General features: G+C 37.5%; 1 protein-coding gene across 1 annotated transcript; it reads right to left on the bottom strand.

Moving 5' to 3' along the window:
* Nucleotides 1-7,981: 7,981 nt before the first annotated feature.
* Nucleotides 7,982-10,773, bottom strand: VSX1 (visual system homeobox 1). The gene is made up of 5 exons (XM_075864487.1): nucleotides 10,392-10,773; nucleotides 9,684-9,762; nucleotides 9,123-9,246; nucleotides 8,679-8,859; nucleotides 7,982-8,250 (listed from the first exon to the last, which is right to left on the bottom strand). The coding sequence occupies exons 1-5, from the start codon at nucleotides 10,771-10,773 to the stop codon at nucleotides 7,982-7,984; spliced, it is 1,035 nt and encodes a 344-aa protein (XP_075720602.1).
* Nucleotides 10,774-16,408: the final 5,635 nt, after the last annotated feature.

Genomic DNA, 16,408 nt, shown 5'->3' with positions numbered 1-16,408 from the left:
AGGGAGTAGTACACACCGTTATAGGAAATCTTCGGTTTCTTGGCAATTTCTCGCATGGAACAGCCTTAATTTCTAAGAACAAGAATAGACTGTCGAGTTTCACATGAAAGCTCTCTTTTTCTAGCCATTTTGAGAGTTTAATCGAACCCACAAATGTAATGCTCCAGATTCTCAACTAGCTCAAAGGAAGGTCAGTTTTATAGCTCCTCTAAACAGCAAAACTGTTTACAGCGGTGCTAACATAATTGCACAAGGGTTTTCAAGTGTTTTCTAATCATCCATTAGCCTTCTAACACAGTTAGCAAACACAATGTACCATTAGAACACTGGAGTGATGGTTGCTGGAAATGGGCCTCTATACACCTATGTAGATATTGCATTAAAAACCAGACGTTTGCAGCTAGAATAGTCATTTAGCACATTAACAATGTATAGAGTGTATTTCTGATTAATATAATGTTATCTTCATTGAAAAAAACTGTGCTTTTTTTTCAAAAATAAGAAAATTTCTAAGTGACCCTAAACTTTTGAACGGTAGTGTACATGGTTAGGCTATATAAGGGACACTATATACTGGGATGGGCTATATGAGGGATACTATATACAGGGATGGGCTATAAAAGGGGCATTATATACAGGGGTGGGCTATATGTGGGGCACTATATACAGGGGTGGGCTATATGTGGGCCACTATATACAGTGGTGGGGCACTATACACAGGGTTGGGCTATATGTGGGGCACTATATACAGTGGTGGGCTATACGTGGAGCACTATCTATAGGGAAGCTATATATAGGGCACTATCTATAGGGGTGGGCTATATGTGGGGCACTATGTACAGAGGAGCAATATGTGGGCGCTATCTATGGGGGGCTATATGTGGGGCACTATCTACAGGGGGCTTTATGTCAGGCACTATTTATAGGTGGCTGTATGTGGGGCACTATCTACAGCGGGATCTATGTTGGGCACTATCTGCAGGAGGCTCCATGGGGCACTATCTACAGGGAGCACTGTGTGTGTGTGGGACACAGTGTATGGCGCTATTATCATTAGAGGTGCAGTGTATGGTGCTATTGTATTTTATGGCTTAGTGTGTGGCACCATGAGAATTTTATCTTCGTTTATAGGTGCAGAAATTTTTGAAAAATGTGAAGCTGAAGACATCAGAGCGGCAAACTGCAGAAATGCGGCAAACTGCAGAAATGGGATGTGGCCGAGAGAAGTCACCATAGAGGTCTGTACCGGATGGAGAAGAAAAGAGAAAAAGAACAAATAGAATCTGAGACGTCACCGGTGAGTCACTTAATATAAATGTTTATTCTGCCGCTATTCAGCACTATAGTCACTGTATGGTATGCAGCGAGATGATTGTGGTATGATTTTTTTTTTTTGTGAAACAGCAACTTCCAGCATATCCTTACCATTGTTCGGGCCATGCTGGGAGCTTTAGTTTTATGCTGTACAAACCTGTACAGCAGGGGTTGCACTAAATTGAGCTGTATTTGTGCTGGTGCTGTATATATGCTATGATCTTCGTTCTGGTGCTGTATTTATGTACTGAGCTTGATTTTGGTGCTGTATATATGTTATGATCTTGGTTCTGGTGCTGTATATATGTTATGAGCTTTGTTGTGGAGCTGTATTTATGTACTGAGCTTGGTGCTGTATATGTATATATATCTATCTATCTGTCTGTCTGTGTCTGTGTGTGTGTGTGTGTGTGTGTTTGTTTGTGCGTGTTAGTGTGTGTGTGTATATATATATATATATATATATATATATATATATGGTGTTGTATATATGTATGAGCTTTGTTCTGGTGCTGTATATAAATGTAGTGAGATTTGTTCTGGTGCTGTATTTAAGTACTGAGCTTGGTTGGGGCACTGTATATATGTATGAGCTTTGTTCTGAAGCTGCAATTATGTAGGACATATTTATAATAAAAAAAATTGCAGGGCAGATGGAGTTGTTTTCACTTCATTGTATATTTAATGGGAATTTGTCAGGAAGTTTTAATCCCTTGAACCACCACCATGCGGTAATACATGACCTGACAATATTTCCAAACATTCCCTTGTATGTTTTTTTAGATGCAGCAAAATCCGTCAAATCAACTGCGCACACTATATGCTATCTACTCATTAAAGGGTCGGTGCCGCTATCCTGAAGAGTCACATAGTCCTACCTCCAAACCCACCTTTCCATGTTTGATTGACATTCCCCTGGCTGTTATACATCACTACCAGTCTCCTTCAACTTGCTTGGATGCGCCATTGCCTTGTACTCTTTGGGCACACAGCTTGCAGCGAGGTTTACCCTTCCAGGCTGCACCGCGCATGCCAGGGGAGTACAAGGCAACGGCGCATCCGAAAGAGTTGGAGGTGGCTGATAGTGATGTAGAACAGCCAGGGGGATGTCAATCAAAATCTGGGGGGAGCCATTTCAATTTTCGCCTCAGGCAGCAGAAAAGCTAGAATCGGCCCTGACAATGTGGATAGTTGATAAATGTCTTTCGTGGGATAACCCCTTTAAATCATAACAATTTAGGTGCCTGCATCCACCACTAGAGGGAGTAGCATAATACAGTAAGCTCCTAGGGCATGTTACCATGAAATGGCCCATTAGAATATAATCCTTCTTCTGCATTTCCACCACAACCCTGACAGTCCTCTAATAGGTAATTTACGGAGCACAACTGTAGCTCCGGCAGCACAATGTAAACACAATTAGCAGCCATGAGTTATGCCTGTTTGTTAACGTCCCAGTCTATGTAAGTGAAGAAAGCTAAAGGCAGATGGGTCAGCTTATTAACATGCAGGTCATGTGTGGAACTGTTTTGGGATTCATTCCAAATGGGAATTACCCAGCTTTCAATTAATAAATCTTTTGTCCTTTAGTCATTTACAAGTTGGCCAGCAGATTCTGTTGGAAATGTTTCAGGGCTTCTGTATTGTGCTGTCAGTCTAATTACGCATTGCTTTCCCCAGGATAACAAGGCACTTTGTAGCTGTTTTTCATGGAACTTGTTTTTCTAATCATCACAAAGATAAACTTAAAGGGGCTTTATACTAATATGTAATGTTGCTACAGAGGCAGGAATTGATGGGATGAAACCTTCTAATATACACTCTGTCGTGATTCTGCCGCTGAGCAGAGGTTGTGGTGATAGTAAGAAGCTGAGTGTTACATACTTATCTACATGTAACTATTGGGGGTGCTGAAGTTCCAAAAGGTCCCTCTTCTCCATATACACAGTACTATAATTAGCCAGGGATAGATGACCGCTCCTGTTACACATCTTGCATCGGGGCCATACATACATATGCATCCTCTACGCCACCATAATTCTACATCCATTGGAGAAGTGGACTGGTAAGGGTTTATGTGGGGAAAACCCATTTTCTCTTATATGTGACCTCCAATAATTAGCCAGAGTGGAGAGCAACTACAAAGAACATCTCCCGCTCTGGAGGACCCAGCATTTTTATGCATTACGCAGACAGCCCAGTGATTTCAATATGCATCATGTAATACATAGTGTCACAGCCGGTCGCGGTTCCTTACCTTGCAAGTGCCGCGACCACAGACCGTTGGCATCCCGCCAGCGTCTCCCTCACAGGAAACACCAGCACCCGCGGCCTGTTAAGGTGCGCGTGCACGCTTGGCCCCAGCCTTAAAGGGCCAGCGCGCACACACGTTAAAGCTCACCTAATTAACCCCTGTTCATCCTGGACAATAAGAAGGACTCAGCCCTTCCTCTCCCTGCCTGAGCGTTGTTGTAGTTTTCCCATGTTTGTATTGCAAATGGTCCCTTAGTGTTTTCCTGCTCCCAGTGTTCCTGTGTCCTGCCTCCGATCGCCTGTATCCCGTGCTGTGTCTTGTTCCCGAGCCTGTTTAGCATCTGAGCCATGCCTTGCCACGTCTGCTGGAATACACCACGTCTGGTGTCATCTGCCATCCCGGATACCATCCACCACGTCTGGCGCAACCCGCCACATCTAGCCCCATTTGTGCCAGAGCCCTTGCCGCTGTCTGGACTATCCCAGGTACCCTAGTGCTACACTCCTTCCATAGACTTTTGCATAGACTGTGTTGGTCAGCTGCCTCTCCGCTATGGCGGAGCGGCCTAGTGTGTCCACATACCCCTAGATCGTGACACATAGTTTCCCCTGTGGGGGCACTGCAGAAAAATTGATCACTTGCTATCACATTTCCACGCGGGTAACAACTGATTTCTGTGGGACCCAGCAGCGGGACACCCTGTTATCAGTATATTTTTTAGAGGGCCCTTCTAACAAAAAGACAAAAAAAGACAACACAATTAAAGGCAGGATTAAGGTGTGGTGTATTTTAGACTGTTACAGCTTGTCTCAATTTTAGTCCAGTAGCAGCAGTTCATATCAGTTGCTGCTTATTTATAAAAGTAATCAAGAGGTGAAAGATTGACATTATTGTAGCTAAAACTATATCTAATGTGTCATATGTATTTTTAGAAAATACAAAAATGATAAAGAACAGTAAATAAATTTACCTATGAAATATCTTTTTGATTTTTATTTTTTTTATAAATTTATGTTTACATTCTAAAACACAATCTGTGGATAAATATCAATCAATCCTTTTCTTGGAGCACCCACAAGATCATTAACCATTTGGAAGCAACACACTGGGTCACAGGTCTGTTTATACTATTCTTGAGATCAGGGCGAAAAGCCATCATAGTGGAAGCATGGCAAAGACCATACCACAGATCCTGTGGAGAGATGGTACATGCTGAAATGTATTACAATACTCACAAAGATCAACATGATGTCACAAAATCAATTTTATACCTTCTTTCAAGATTAGTTCACACAAACAACTCTAGGCTAAGGTAGGCTAGACTAAGAGTAATATTAATTGATCTAATTGGCTTATTAGATCACCCTGAGTGTTTTTATAAGACCAGGGCATCTCAACCCTTTTTATGCTGAAGCTTTACGAGCCAGAACATGGAGAAACCTGGGCCCCACCATCCGTGGTCGAAGTCTGTGTCAAAATTACACATAATGCTCAATTTACCTTTCATTCGTCTCCAAAACCCTATATAACAAAAGGACAAAAACAAAAAAAAGCACAAAATGACTCAATTATTTTGCTGAATAAGAGATTCCTGCAGTGAGAGAAAAGACTGTGCAGTTTATTATCACTTCTGTCAAAACCACCAACTGCACCTCCCCAACAACTAGGGGTACCTCACTGGTGATACCCGCCTCGCAGTTTGAGAAGCACTGTATTAGATCTATACAGCGCCCACCAAAAGTTCCAGAACACCCTCATAACTTTTGAATGGCTCGAGGGTTGAAATTTGGTGGGATATAATGAGGTCATAAAATCTTCCAGTTAACGCCATAAAAAAAAACACCCCCACCTACTTGGTGGCAGTGGGGTGGGCGGGGGCAACAAAATCTTTAATGGCACGGGGGTCGAGTGGGGGCTCATTTGAAAGCTCTTTTCAATACGAAAACAATGCCGCAATAGATTTTGAGATAGCGTAAATTATAGTAAATGTGTAAGTCTGCAGATTGTCCTGCCCCTTCTGCTGGGCCCTGTACATTTTTTTAAAAGCAGCGCAAATGCACCATAATTTTTTTTGTGCAAATTGCAACTTTTATACACCAGAAGACCGGTGTAGAAATGTTAACAAATTTCCCCCAAAGTAATTCATTTTTTGCCATTTGAGTGGCATTTTTGTGGTCAGTGGTGTTTTTTCAAAACGAAGCATGCTGATGGCGTGGCTTTTTTTTCCTTCGGTTTTTCTATGTAGGGTATTTAATATTTTTAAAACAACTGAAAAAAAATGCTTGTACAAAAATACTTATTTTAAAAAAATGCCACTACAGACACATAAAAAAACATTATAAAACAGCATAAAACTGCAAGCATTTCTGTAGGCATTTTTACATGCGTTTTCACCATTAAAAAAAAAACCTGTCTGAATCTGGCCTAATGTTTTATGTCTTTTGATACTAAAAATGATTAATTATTATGAAAGGCCTCCATATAAAAAGTTTTAAACTGATTCTCCCAAGGTCCCATTGCTGTCCAATGTTTTGACAAGGCTACCAAATGAGATAGATGGTAAAATGTATATAATAATACCACTTTTGTCATGTTTGGCTGTTTAAATAAGGAGCCAAAATTAGTAGCTCTTAGACTTTCTTTTTATTTTTTTGCATGTACTAATATACAGTAGCGTATTGTTTTCATGGTCTGTCTCTCTTTTTGTGTATATTATCAGACTATCACAAACAACTTTTGCCCTTTTGATCACATGTCCATCACAAACACAACTGATTTCTGCAAATAAAAGATACAGAAAGTTTTATTGGTTTAGATATAATAAATATATGATAAAATATAACAAACAATTTAATAAAACCCCCTGGCTAACAAAGTGCTTCAATACATAAATATAAAATGGCAGTAACACAAACTGAACAATAGAACACAGATTTACAGACAATTCAAATAATTACAAAACATTTACTATTCTTCCTTCTCAAAATATAGAGTATTTTCTTGTTCGAAGCAAATGTCTTCTATTCAGAATTTCAACATCCTTTCTCTTTTTCAATGCATAGATTTTTATCTATCTGAGCTTAAAAAAGTTTATATTTATATACAAAATGTACAGTAACCATGTATAAGGCTGTTGATTTTTTTTTTTAGATTTACAGAATTAAAATGTTAGATGCAAAGATGACCCAACATACAAACAATGTATGCCTGCATCAACCAATCCAGTGATAAGCAGTAATAGACTCTACAGTTACTTAAACCCCCTGATCCTACTGAACAAAAATATTACTGACGTTTTTAGTTACTAAACATAGATGGATAATAGCTAAAAAAAATAGCAAAACATTTCCACATTATTACCAACAAAATGTAACAATACGGAAACCAATCAATCAATAGTTTTCATTGTTTAACTCACATAAGAGAAAACATCTGCTTAATCGATCTGGGCTACTTTATATTTATTTTAGGTTATTTAAAAATGGAGAAGTATAAATTTTCCTATATTTATATATTCACAAATATTTATTTCTATTTTACATTTGTGGGAGGAACAAGAAATTATTTTAAAGAAATTTTGCTTTTTTTCAGAACATTACTTAAAAAAAGAGCTTTCATAGATTTACCTCTAAAACATCTGTGATTTTTTTTAATAAAAAACACAATTTGTGTTAAATTTGTGTTAACATATTTTTTACCATAAAATCCATAAATAATTTAACTATTAAAACTTTACATTATATGCATGTTTGATGAAGAGAAGTAAATGTATCAGTGAAGTTATTGAAGCTTTAATTTTTCACGCTTTACTATACTACTATAATGTATAGAGTCAAATGAATTTACTTTTAAAAATATATCTTATAATTACATTCAGAATGTAAATAGTTATGATGAACAAAAAATGATGAATTATGTCTGTAAATTTGTTATTTTGAACCAAAATTAACTTTTGTTAGAATGTGCTATGTATTAAACGAAATCTATCACACCCTAATATTTTTTATTTTGTTACTAAATTGAGTAATTTTTGTTAATATATTTTATTGTACTCTTGCTGTGATACAATGCAGATTGTTTTAGTCATCGTATTATCTATTTACAGAAAAAAATATTGCTTTGTACAAGAAAATTGTAAATTACCAATTAATTTTTTTGTATACGTTAAAAATAAAGCTAAGAATATACTTAATAATTGACACAAATACACAATTAGCTTATGCTCTGATGTGAAAATAACCTCAATAAAAACTGCAATAAAGTTTTCAGAAATTGATGATTAAAATACATGTGCAATAATAAATGTCCGTGATGGTGTTTGGCCCTGCCATTCTTTCCCCCCCCACTCTCACACACACACACACACACACACTAACTGCACTGACTCTTTCCTCTGATTTAAAAATAGTCGTCTCAGTGCTCATTGTCTGTAATGTCATTTTGACTGTCTCTGGTAAATCCATGCCTTATATTGCATGGTGTCTCTTGTTTTGCTGTGCTTGAGAGGTCAATGGCCCTGTCTTCTGAAGTGTCCATACTATTGCCTCTGTTCTGTGTGTTCCTATGGGAATCTGATGGCCTGGATAACAGATTATCGATATGATGTTCCCCCCTGTAATTATCTGTTGCTTGTTCATCCACATCTGCCTTCCTGGTGATGTCTACAGACTTTTTATGCATGCCTAAAAAGTAAAAAAAATATATATTTTAATTCATAAATTGCAAAACATTACACCTGCTAGCAAGGGCTAAAATAATTTTGGGCATCTAATAAATAATTGCATGTATTTTCCATTTATGAAAACTTTATTTAAAGTCCCCGTGGTAAAGACAATTGTGGAAAATCTTGGAATATCAAATCTTAAAATTATATATATATATGTATATACATACAGCATGCTATTAGCTGTGATAGCCTCTGCATCACCTGTAAAGTTAAATAATTTTATATTACAAGGACACCTTATAAGAATTGTAATACAGTTGTTTGTCAATTGTGCCCAGGACTCCATGACTGTTTTGAAATTTTCTAAATGCTCTTGCACAATTTGCACTTGTTAGGACTTCTAAATATGTTTTTTAAGGTATCAGTCACGAATAGGTTCCTCACCCAATAGCCAAGGAGCACAGGAGCCAACAAGCCCATTCTTTGCGGAGTTGATGATGGACTCAGGTAGCGGGATGGAGTGCCTCACCATGGCACCATAGAGCCCATATTCAGCCATAACACTGCTCCTGCCCCAACATTTCTCACGCTTTCTCCACTTAGCCCTCCTGTTCTGGAACCAGACCTGTAATACAAAATAGCAAAATGGCATACATATTACAAAATTGAATGGTCATAGTAGAGGCTTTGTTAATACACGCTCAAAAATATAAAAATGGTTTAGCCCGGTCATTAAATTGGAAAGATCTGCAAAAAGTAATGCCGTCTCCTCACTACTTTCGGTTGTTGCAGTTACATTGACTTAAATATTTTTTTTATAGATTGGAAGTGTCCCCCATTTTTGGGTTGTTGTAGTGGTAAGAAGTAGATAAATATTTCTCATGTTACCTGTATTCTGTCCTCAGGCAGTTCTGTCTTGAGAGCCAACATTTCTCTGGCATAGACATCAGGATAATGAGCTTCATTGAAGGCTTTCTCTAATTCCTCCAGCTGATGAGCAGTAAATACAGTCCTGCAGATATAGACATGATTATGGACTATTGCCATCAATTGCCAAAATGTATAACCCCCAGTCTACACTAACCCTCTGACGATAACATAAGCTATGAAACTATAAAAAATGGTGACAAAATTGTGAAAAAAAAATATGAGGTCACGGGCTTGTATTTTAAAGTCTTTTGGTCAAGATATATATACTGTTGTTCGGGTTCTCCTTGGCTTGTATTTTAAAGTCTTTTGGTCAAGATATATATACCGTTGTTCGGGTTCTCCTTGGCTTGTATTTTAAAGTCTTTTGGTCAAGATATATATACCGTTGTTCGGGTTCTCCTTGGCTTTATAAGTATTTTGTAGTAGATTTGATGGAAACCACGCTGAAACCACTGGTCTACAGGCTACTGACTATAGTAGAAACCATGGCTGGCCAAAATATAAAGATATCTAAATTACCTGTGTCTTCTTTTCTTTCTTTTTGCTTGTGAGCCTGATGACTTCAAATCACTCTTATCTCCTAGAAGACTGTCATCATCTAGAAATGCAAATATAGTGAATTTTTACATGATCTTTACTAGTGTTCACCATTTATTATAAAATAGTACATGCCAGATTTTAATGTAGTAACATTAAAGTCTTATATATTTTTTTTAAACAAAGCAACACGTTTCCTGTGCAAGCATTGAAGTAGCAATAATATGTATATAGCATTAAACATAAGGACATAGAAATTCATTAGCTCGTAACATAAGCTCGGTTCAGGCTAAAGGGGAAAGTTGTGTGATGTCTTTACAACCAACCATTCAGCACCACAGAAAGGTCATACAAGCTGGACAGCTCTCTGATCCACAGCTCATTTTCTACAGTCACTTTCTCAAGCTGCTGTCACACAAGAAAACAATGCGTTCCACCAACAACTTCATGGCTGGTACACTAAAAATGACTATACAGAATAGAAACTTAAAAGCATATAACAATACTCCCACAATATTTTTTTAAGGAATAGATTAATACGTTTATTATCCACTAACATATATATCCCATTACATTACAATATCATCCCATTTTACAGAGACTAAGTGTAACATGTTGAACATCCCTTTACTGATCATTTTGGCATGACATAGGTATATATTTTATATGTGCATATATATTTCTAGTTACCAGAGATATTTTCCTTGTGCTTGTCTGAGCTGTGGAGGTACTGATGATCTGGTCTAGGCTGGAGAAATGGTATGTGAGTTGGGAGAAGACAAGTAGTCCCGGTGGGCTGTTGAGAGGCAAAACCACACAGAAACCCCAACCCAAGGGGCAGTGATCCATTAGCCAAGGAGACCCCACCGAGACCTCCTCCTGGACCTTCACAGCTGGGAAGAGAAACTGATGGTGGTTGTAGTTCCGCTTCAAGACCAAGCAGATCAGTGATGGCAAAGCCTTTGGATCTCATTGCAGGTCCATGAAAACGGCCTGATTTCTCATTTCCCGCACTTGGGGCCAGGATCTTCACTTTTGATTTGCCCTCTGAAATGTCATCTCGCCCAGTCATGACTGTATGAATATGGGATAAGTTTACTTTCTCTTTCCTACTACCAGGCTGATCTGAAGGATATAAGAGGTCAGTGCCAGGCAGGGGGTTTTTATGTTGCTCCCCAGCTCCAATAAGCTTCTGGACATGCCCCTCACCGTGTTTAGAGAGGGTTCCACCTCCCTCTCAATCCCACAGGATTAATTGGCACCAATTCACCCCCCTATCCTTCTCAATCCGATAAATTCCCTGGCTCTAACCTCCTGTTTCCTTCTCCCTCCTCCTCGTGGTCATTTTTTTTTCTATGCAGGATGACAGATTTCACTTAACTTTACATCTGTTGAGGAGACCCTTTGTCTATTAGTGAATGGCACATAGCGACCTAACACAGTGAGTTAAAAACCCCTCCCTTTCATTGCCCTCTGATTGATTCTGACACATAACTACCAGACCACAACAGGGGGTACTGATATTACCAACACCAGGAGAAAACTGGGAGGAAGGACAAGGCTAAACCTCCTGACATTCAAGTGACCAGTGATCCAGTACATCTGGGGTTAATCCTTGCAAAAAATGGGGGGAGGAAAAAATTATTTTGTCCAACTTTTTTGTTAATAGGTATTTTCTGTGTTACTTCATGCAAGTTCCATGTCGTTTTTCAATAAAGATAATTCTGATAATGGCACTGTTACTGTTCTAATACTATTATACTATTGGTGCTATTATAATAACTATTATTTTGCATCACATATGTACAGTACAGTACTTTATTTTGCAGTAATATAGTAGGGTTTCATTTGGTCTTGAACATCTTTAGACCCTCATAGGTACATGAAGGTATTATATAACATTTTGGGTTATGTAATAATGATCTAAATGGCCTATATATATATTTATGTATGGGTAAAGACAGATTGATCAGTGCAACTTCTCCATACTTTTGTATATGAACATGGAATATCCCTGCCTGTGAAATTTAGATTTAGATTTTTTTTTACTACAAGGCTGATTTTTTTTTTTTTATAACTTATAGCTTCTGACAAGGGCACAGATCAGTTGTTGTGGAAATGTGCTCTTCACGTAGATGCCTATGGTTATTGATTTATTTTTTTCCCATGTCAAAGCTATAAAGAGTTCACAGGTGTCAGATGAACCCAGGTTCTGGTGCTTCATTGTGCCCAGTAGGTCCTCTGTCACATAAGAGACAACCCTACAATATATAGCACATGCCGGATGGGGGGAGGGTTAGCTGGCATATATTTATTTAATTACATCACATTCTATATGCAAATAGCCAAATCAGTATGTGTGTCCAATAAAAAAAACATACTAAGACAGAATTACTAATTCTATCTAATATTTAAAAGCTTAAGCCTATATCAGGCAGTCAGAAGATGCGCCAAACTTATCAAAGTGGCGTAAACTTTATAATAAATATGGCGCATCCTGCTAGACATGTTAGAAACATTTCCTTATATCACCTCTTGGTTGGCTTAGTTTATGCCAGTTTTTTGCGCCAAAATGTTTGGGCAACTTTGGAGCACATTGGCAGTTTTGTATCCATGCGTTTCTGCTAAGCCACGCCCCATTTTTTAAGACAATTTTGAAACGTGTCTAGTGAGGCGCAAACATCTGTTCTTTTGGATTTACAAAAATAATAACCTTTGTCTAAATTGATTTGCATTCAAAAACAGCACAATTTAGGCCAGAAGTCTGATGCACCAAAAGTAAATGCTCTGAGGTTGTTGAACTGTAAAATTCACAAACTATCCTACCACAAATCTTTTCATCCTAAATTAATATCTACAACACATTTCCACACCCTGCTGGGGTATTCGACTGACATGCCTAAAGAAGATTGGAGCAGAGGGTCGAAATGCGTTGCAGATGTTAATCTAAAATAAAAGTTGTCGTCTTTGGAAATGATCGGTGGATGAAATCTCTTTTCTAATCAATTTGTAGCAGCCCTGGATGAGCAGGAGCATTCCCATTCTTGTATTACGAATCTGCCTCCCGATCTCTGGATTGATCCTTTCACCTTTTTAAATGCCCATGGACCTGCGAACGCCGCAACATTTTTGGTGTTCTCCCCTTTCTAAAGCATGACATAGAAGGCATGATAATGAGGACCCCCAAAACATTGCAGCGTGCCCAGGTCCATGAAAAAAGCTGGAAGGATATATTCCCCGGCATGGACACTACTGCCTTTCTAATGCATTTAAGCATTAAATTATCTGAAATTAATTGAAATGATGTATATAATTGCAAAAGGAAAATCTATAAATATTTTAAAACTAAGTGCATGTGTTCTATACTTTTTTTTGAGCTGTGTTGTATATTAAGCGGCAAATGTGAATGCTGAATATATTGAATCAGGGAGTCACAGATTTTGTATTAAATGGATCATGTGTAAATCTATATAGATTGTATTAATATTACATGTATTATAATACAATCATGTGGCATAACATTAAATTTAGCATTTCACGTAAAGTAATATACATTTAGCATTTCTTTCAATAATTTTTTTTAAATAAATACAGTAGAAAAAAGATTTAAGAGCGTTGTACCACAATTATATATGAATTTACTCTGTTAGATCAAGCAAAACATTACAAAACATAAAAATGTTTCAATTCAAATAATTTAAAAAAACATGCTTCTAACTGTATAGATATTGTTGTTATACTTGATGTTCTTTAGATTCCCTCTTAAAACATCTAAGGTGTCCAGTGCCGGTGGTCACACATGTTTAGTAGTTTAGTCCTACCGGATTGTCTGGTACACGGGGTCAAAGTAATTTCTGCCATTGTGCAGACAAGCCAATACGAATCAGCGTATTAGAAGCGACTTCTTCTCACTGGCCCTGGACACATAAGATGGACATCTGAGAGGGAATCAAAAGTACACCAGGGGGTACCATAACAAGTAGGTAATAACAATATATAGATACAGGAGCATTTTTTAGAAAAATTATTCCAATTGAAAAATTGTTATGTTTTGCGCAATCTAACATAGAAATTTAAAATTTAATTGTGGGACAATCCCTTTATGATTTATTAGTCAGCATTATAAAACAGTTTCCGATAATTCATTAAAACCTTATTTCTAGTCTATAATAGTAATCAAAATAGTAGCTTTATTAGTATATGTATTACTGTCCAAGATTCAGCAAATCCAAATGATGTCGTGTATTTATCCCCCTTATGCTAGAAAAATGACTTAATTGTAAATTAATATTTATTAGACATTTTTCAATGACCCAAAGCAAAACATTTTCTTTTATTTTTTTAATGCAGTCACAAAATTGCACAATATAAATCATCCCATAACTCAACTTATGTCCACCAGAAAAATGGAGACCATTATGTAATAAAGTTATAAGTTCAGGTCATAATACATAAAATCATATAATGCATGCTGTCTTGTTATAGAAACAAAGGTGTCACTCAAGCAACATTTTAAACCCCTTAATGGATACATGTATTTTTTAGATTGTTTTCTTATGGTGGTTCAGAATAGCAGCTATATGAAGAATAGTCTAGAAAAATCCTATTTGTATTAGTCATATTACTAAATGCCCAAAAAATCCACCTTCACAGTTTATTTTCTAACAGATTATCTATTATTTCAGCCAGGTAACAACAGATGTTTATTTCAGTAAACCATTTTTAACCCCTCGATGTACCATGGCATGCCAGTACGTCATGGTGCAGGGGGAGAAGTATGAAGCGGGCTAACGCGCCAAGCCTGCTCCATACGCTGAGGGTGTCAGCTGTGTATTACAGCTGACACGCTACACTAACGGCCAGCAACAACGATCCCCCTGTTCCTGGCCGTTTAACCACTTAAATGCCACGGTCAATATTGACCGCGGCATTTAAGCCGTTAGAAAGAGGAAGGTGGCCTCCTCCGGCAGCCCATCGGCCCCCTCGTGATGCGATTGTGGGGTGCCGATGGTTGTCATGGCAGTCCAGGGGCTTAATGAGGGCCTCCTGGTCTGCCTTCACTCTGCCTTTGTTAAACCCTGTTAAACTATCGCTGGTTCAAATAAAAATGTAAAAAAATATAAAAGTCAAATAAAGATTTCACTAGTGAAAAAAGAAATAAAATAATATTAAAAGTTAAAAATAATTCCCATTTTTTTAAAGTAATGTAAAAAATAAAAAAAAACAACAAAATTTGTATCACTGCGTCCGTAAAAGTCCGAACTATTACAATATAGAAATATTTAACTTGCACGGTGAACACCATAAAAAGACAAAAATATAAAACGCCAGAATCGCTGTTTTTTGGTCAACTTAGCTGTAAAAACATATGTAATAAAAAGTGATCAAAAATCGTATGTACCAAAAAATTGTACCAATAAAAACCACAGCTTGTGACGCACTAAATAATCCCTCACACAGCTCAATCATCAACATTTTTTTAAAAGTTATGGCTTTCAGAATATGGCAACAATTTTTTTTGAACAAATAGTTTCATCTCTGTAAAAGGAGTAAAACATAAAAAAACCTGTATAAATTTGGTATCGCTGTAATCGTATTGACCAGCAGAATAAAGTTCATTTGTCATTTTTACCACGCGGTGAAAGAAGTAAAAATGAAATCCAAAAGAAAATGAAGAAATCACAGTTTTGCATTTCCACCCCAAATAGAATTTCTTTCAGTTTCGAAGTATATTATATGATACTTTAAATGGTGCCAATAGAAACTACAACTCCTCCCGCAAAAAAACAAGCCTTCACACCACTCCATTGATGGAAAAATAAAAAAGTTATGGCTCATGGAAGGCGGGGAGTGAAAAACAAAAATTAAAAAAATGGCTTGGACTTCAAGGGGTTAATATAAATGTGGGCCTTAAGGGCTTCTGCTCAGTGAAATGTTCACATGGCAATTGAAGCAAATATATATTCAAGTATATATATAAAATGACTTTTTATTAGAAATTATAGGGCTTGAATGAGAAAAACAATAACTGATAATTAAGCCTAGACTGTATCTCTGGCATTAAAAGGTTATTTCCATCACAGAAAGTGATGCCATTACTTTCTGATCGGTGGGGGACCAGCTCCTGAAATTGAAGAGGCTGCCGGAGCTGCGTCCACTTCAAAGTTGTTCCCTGCATGGCAGCTGTCCGACCCACCCAAAAAACAATGAAGAGGTCCCAGCTCTGAACCAGCACTGCAGCCCCTTAACTTTTAGGATTGGTGTTGGTCCTGGCAGGGTTGGATGGCACCCTGTACAGGACTCTCTGTTGCTGTCCTCCACAAACCAAAACTTAACTATATATACTCACACACACGTATACTGGAACTTATATACTGTACATTAGGGCAATCTAGATTTTTTTTTTTTTAACCCTCTGGAGGATTTTCGGATGGAATCTCGATGTTCTTTTTTTTTTTGTAATTAAGGAATTACTGTGCATACATTTCCCTAATCTAAAAAAATACCAAGACACAATTCTTTTACATTAGGGTTCTCTTACGCAACATGACCATGGGCTGTGTAAATGAGCGCCGATCAACGAAACGGCTCGTTGATAGGCGCTCATTTGCTCCTTTCACAAGGAGCTATGTTTGGGGGCGAGCACTCGTTACTACGATCACTCGTCCCCATACATTTCTATCATGTCGACAGCACATCTCCCTGTT

This window comes from Rhinoderma darwinii, chromosome 4, assembly GCF_050947455.1.
Source record: "Rhinoderma darwinii isolate aRhiDar2 chromosome 4, aRhiDar2.hap1, whole genome shotgun sequence".
Classification (NCBI taxonomy): Eukaryota; Metazoa; Chordata; class Amphibia; order Anura; family Rhinodermatidae; genus Rhinoderma; species Rhinoderma darwinii.
This window is presented reverse-complemented; position numbering and strand designations above follow the sequence as displayed.

Bases quoted from the DNA above. Each gene is read 5' to 3' on its own strand.
- VSX1 (XM_075864487.1), bottom strand. From the start codon at position 10,773: ATGACTGGGCGAGATGACATTTCAGAGGGCAAATCAAAAGTGAAGATC. The intron at 9,763-10,391 runs GTAACTAGAAAT...TTGCATTTCTAG, and splicing joins GCACAAGGAAAATATCTCTG to ATGATGACAGTCTTCTAGGA. The intron at 8,860-9,122 runs GTAACATGAGAA...TTTGTATTACAG, and splicing joins TGCCTGAGGACAGAATACAG to GTCTGGTTCCAGAACAGGAG.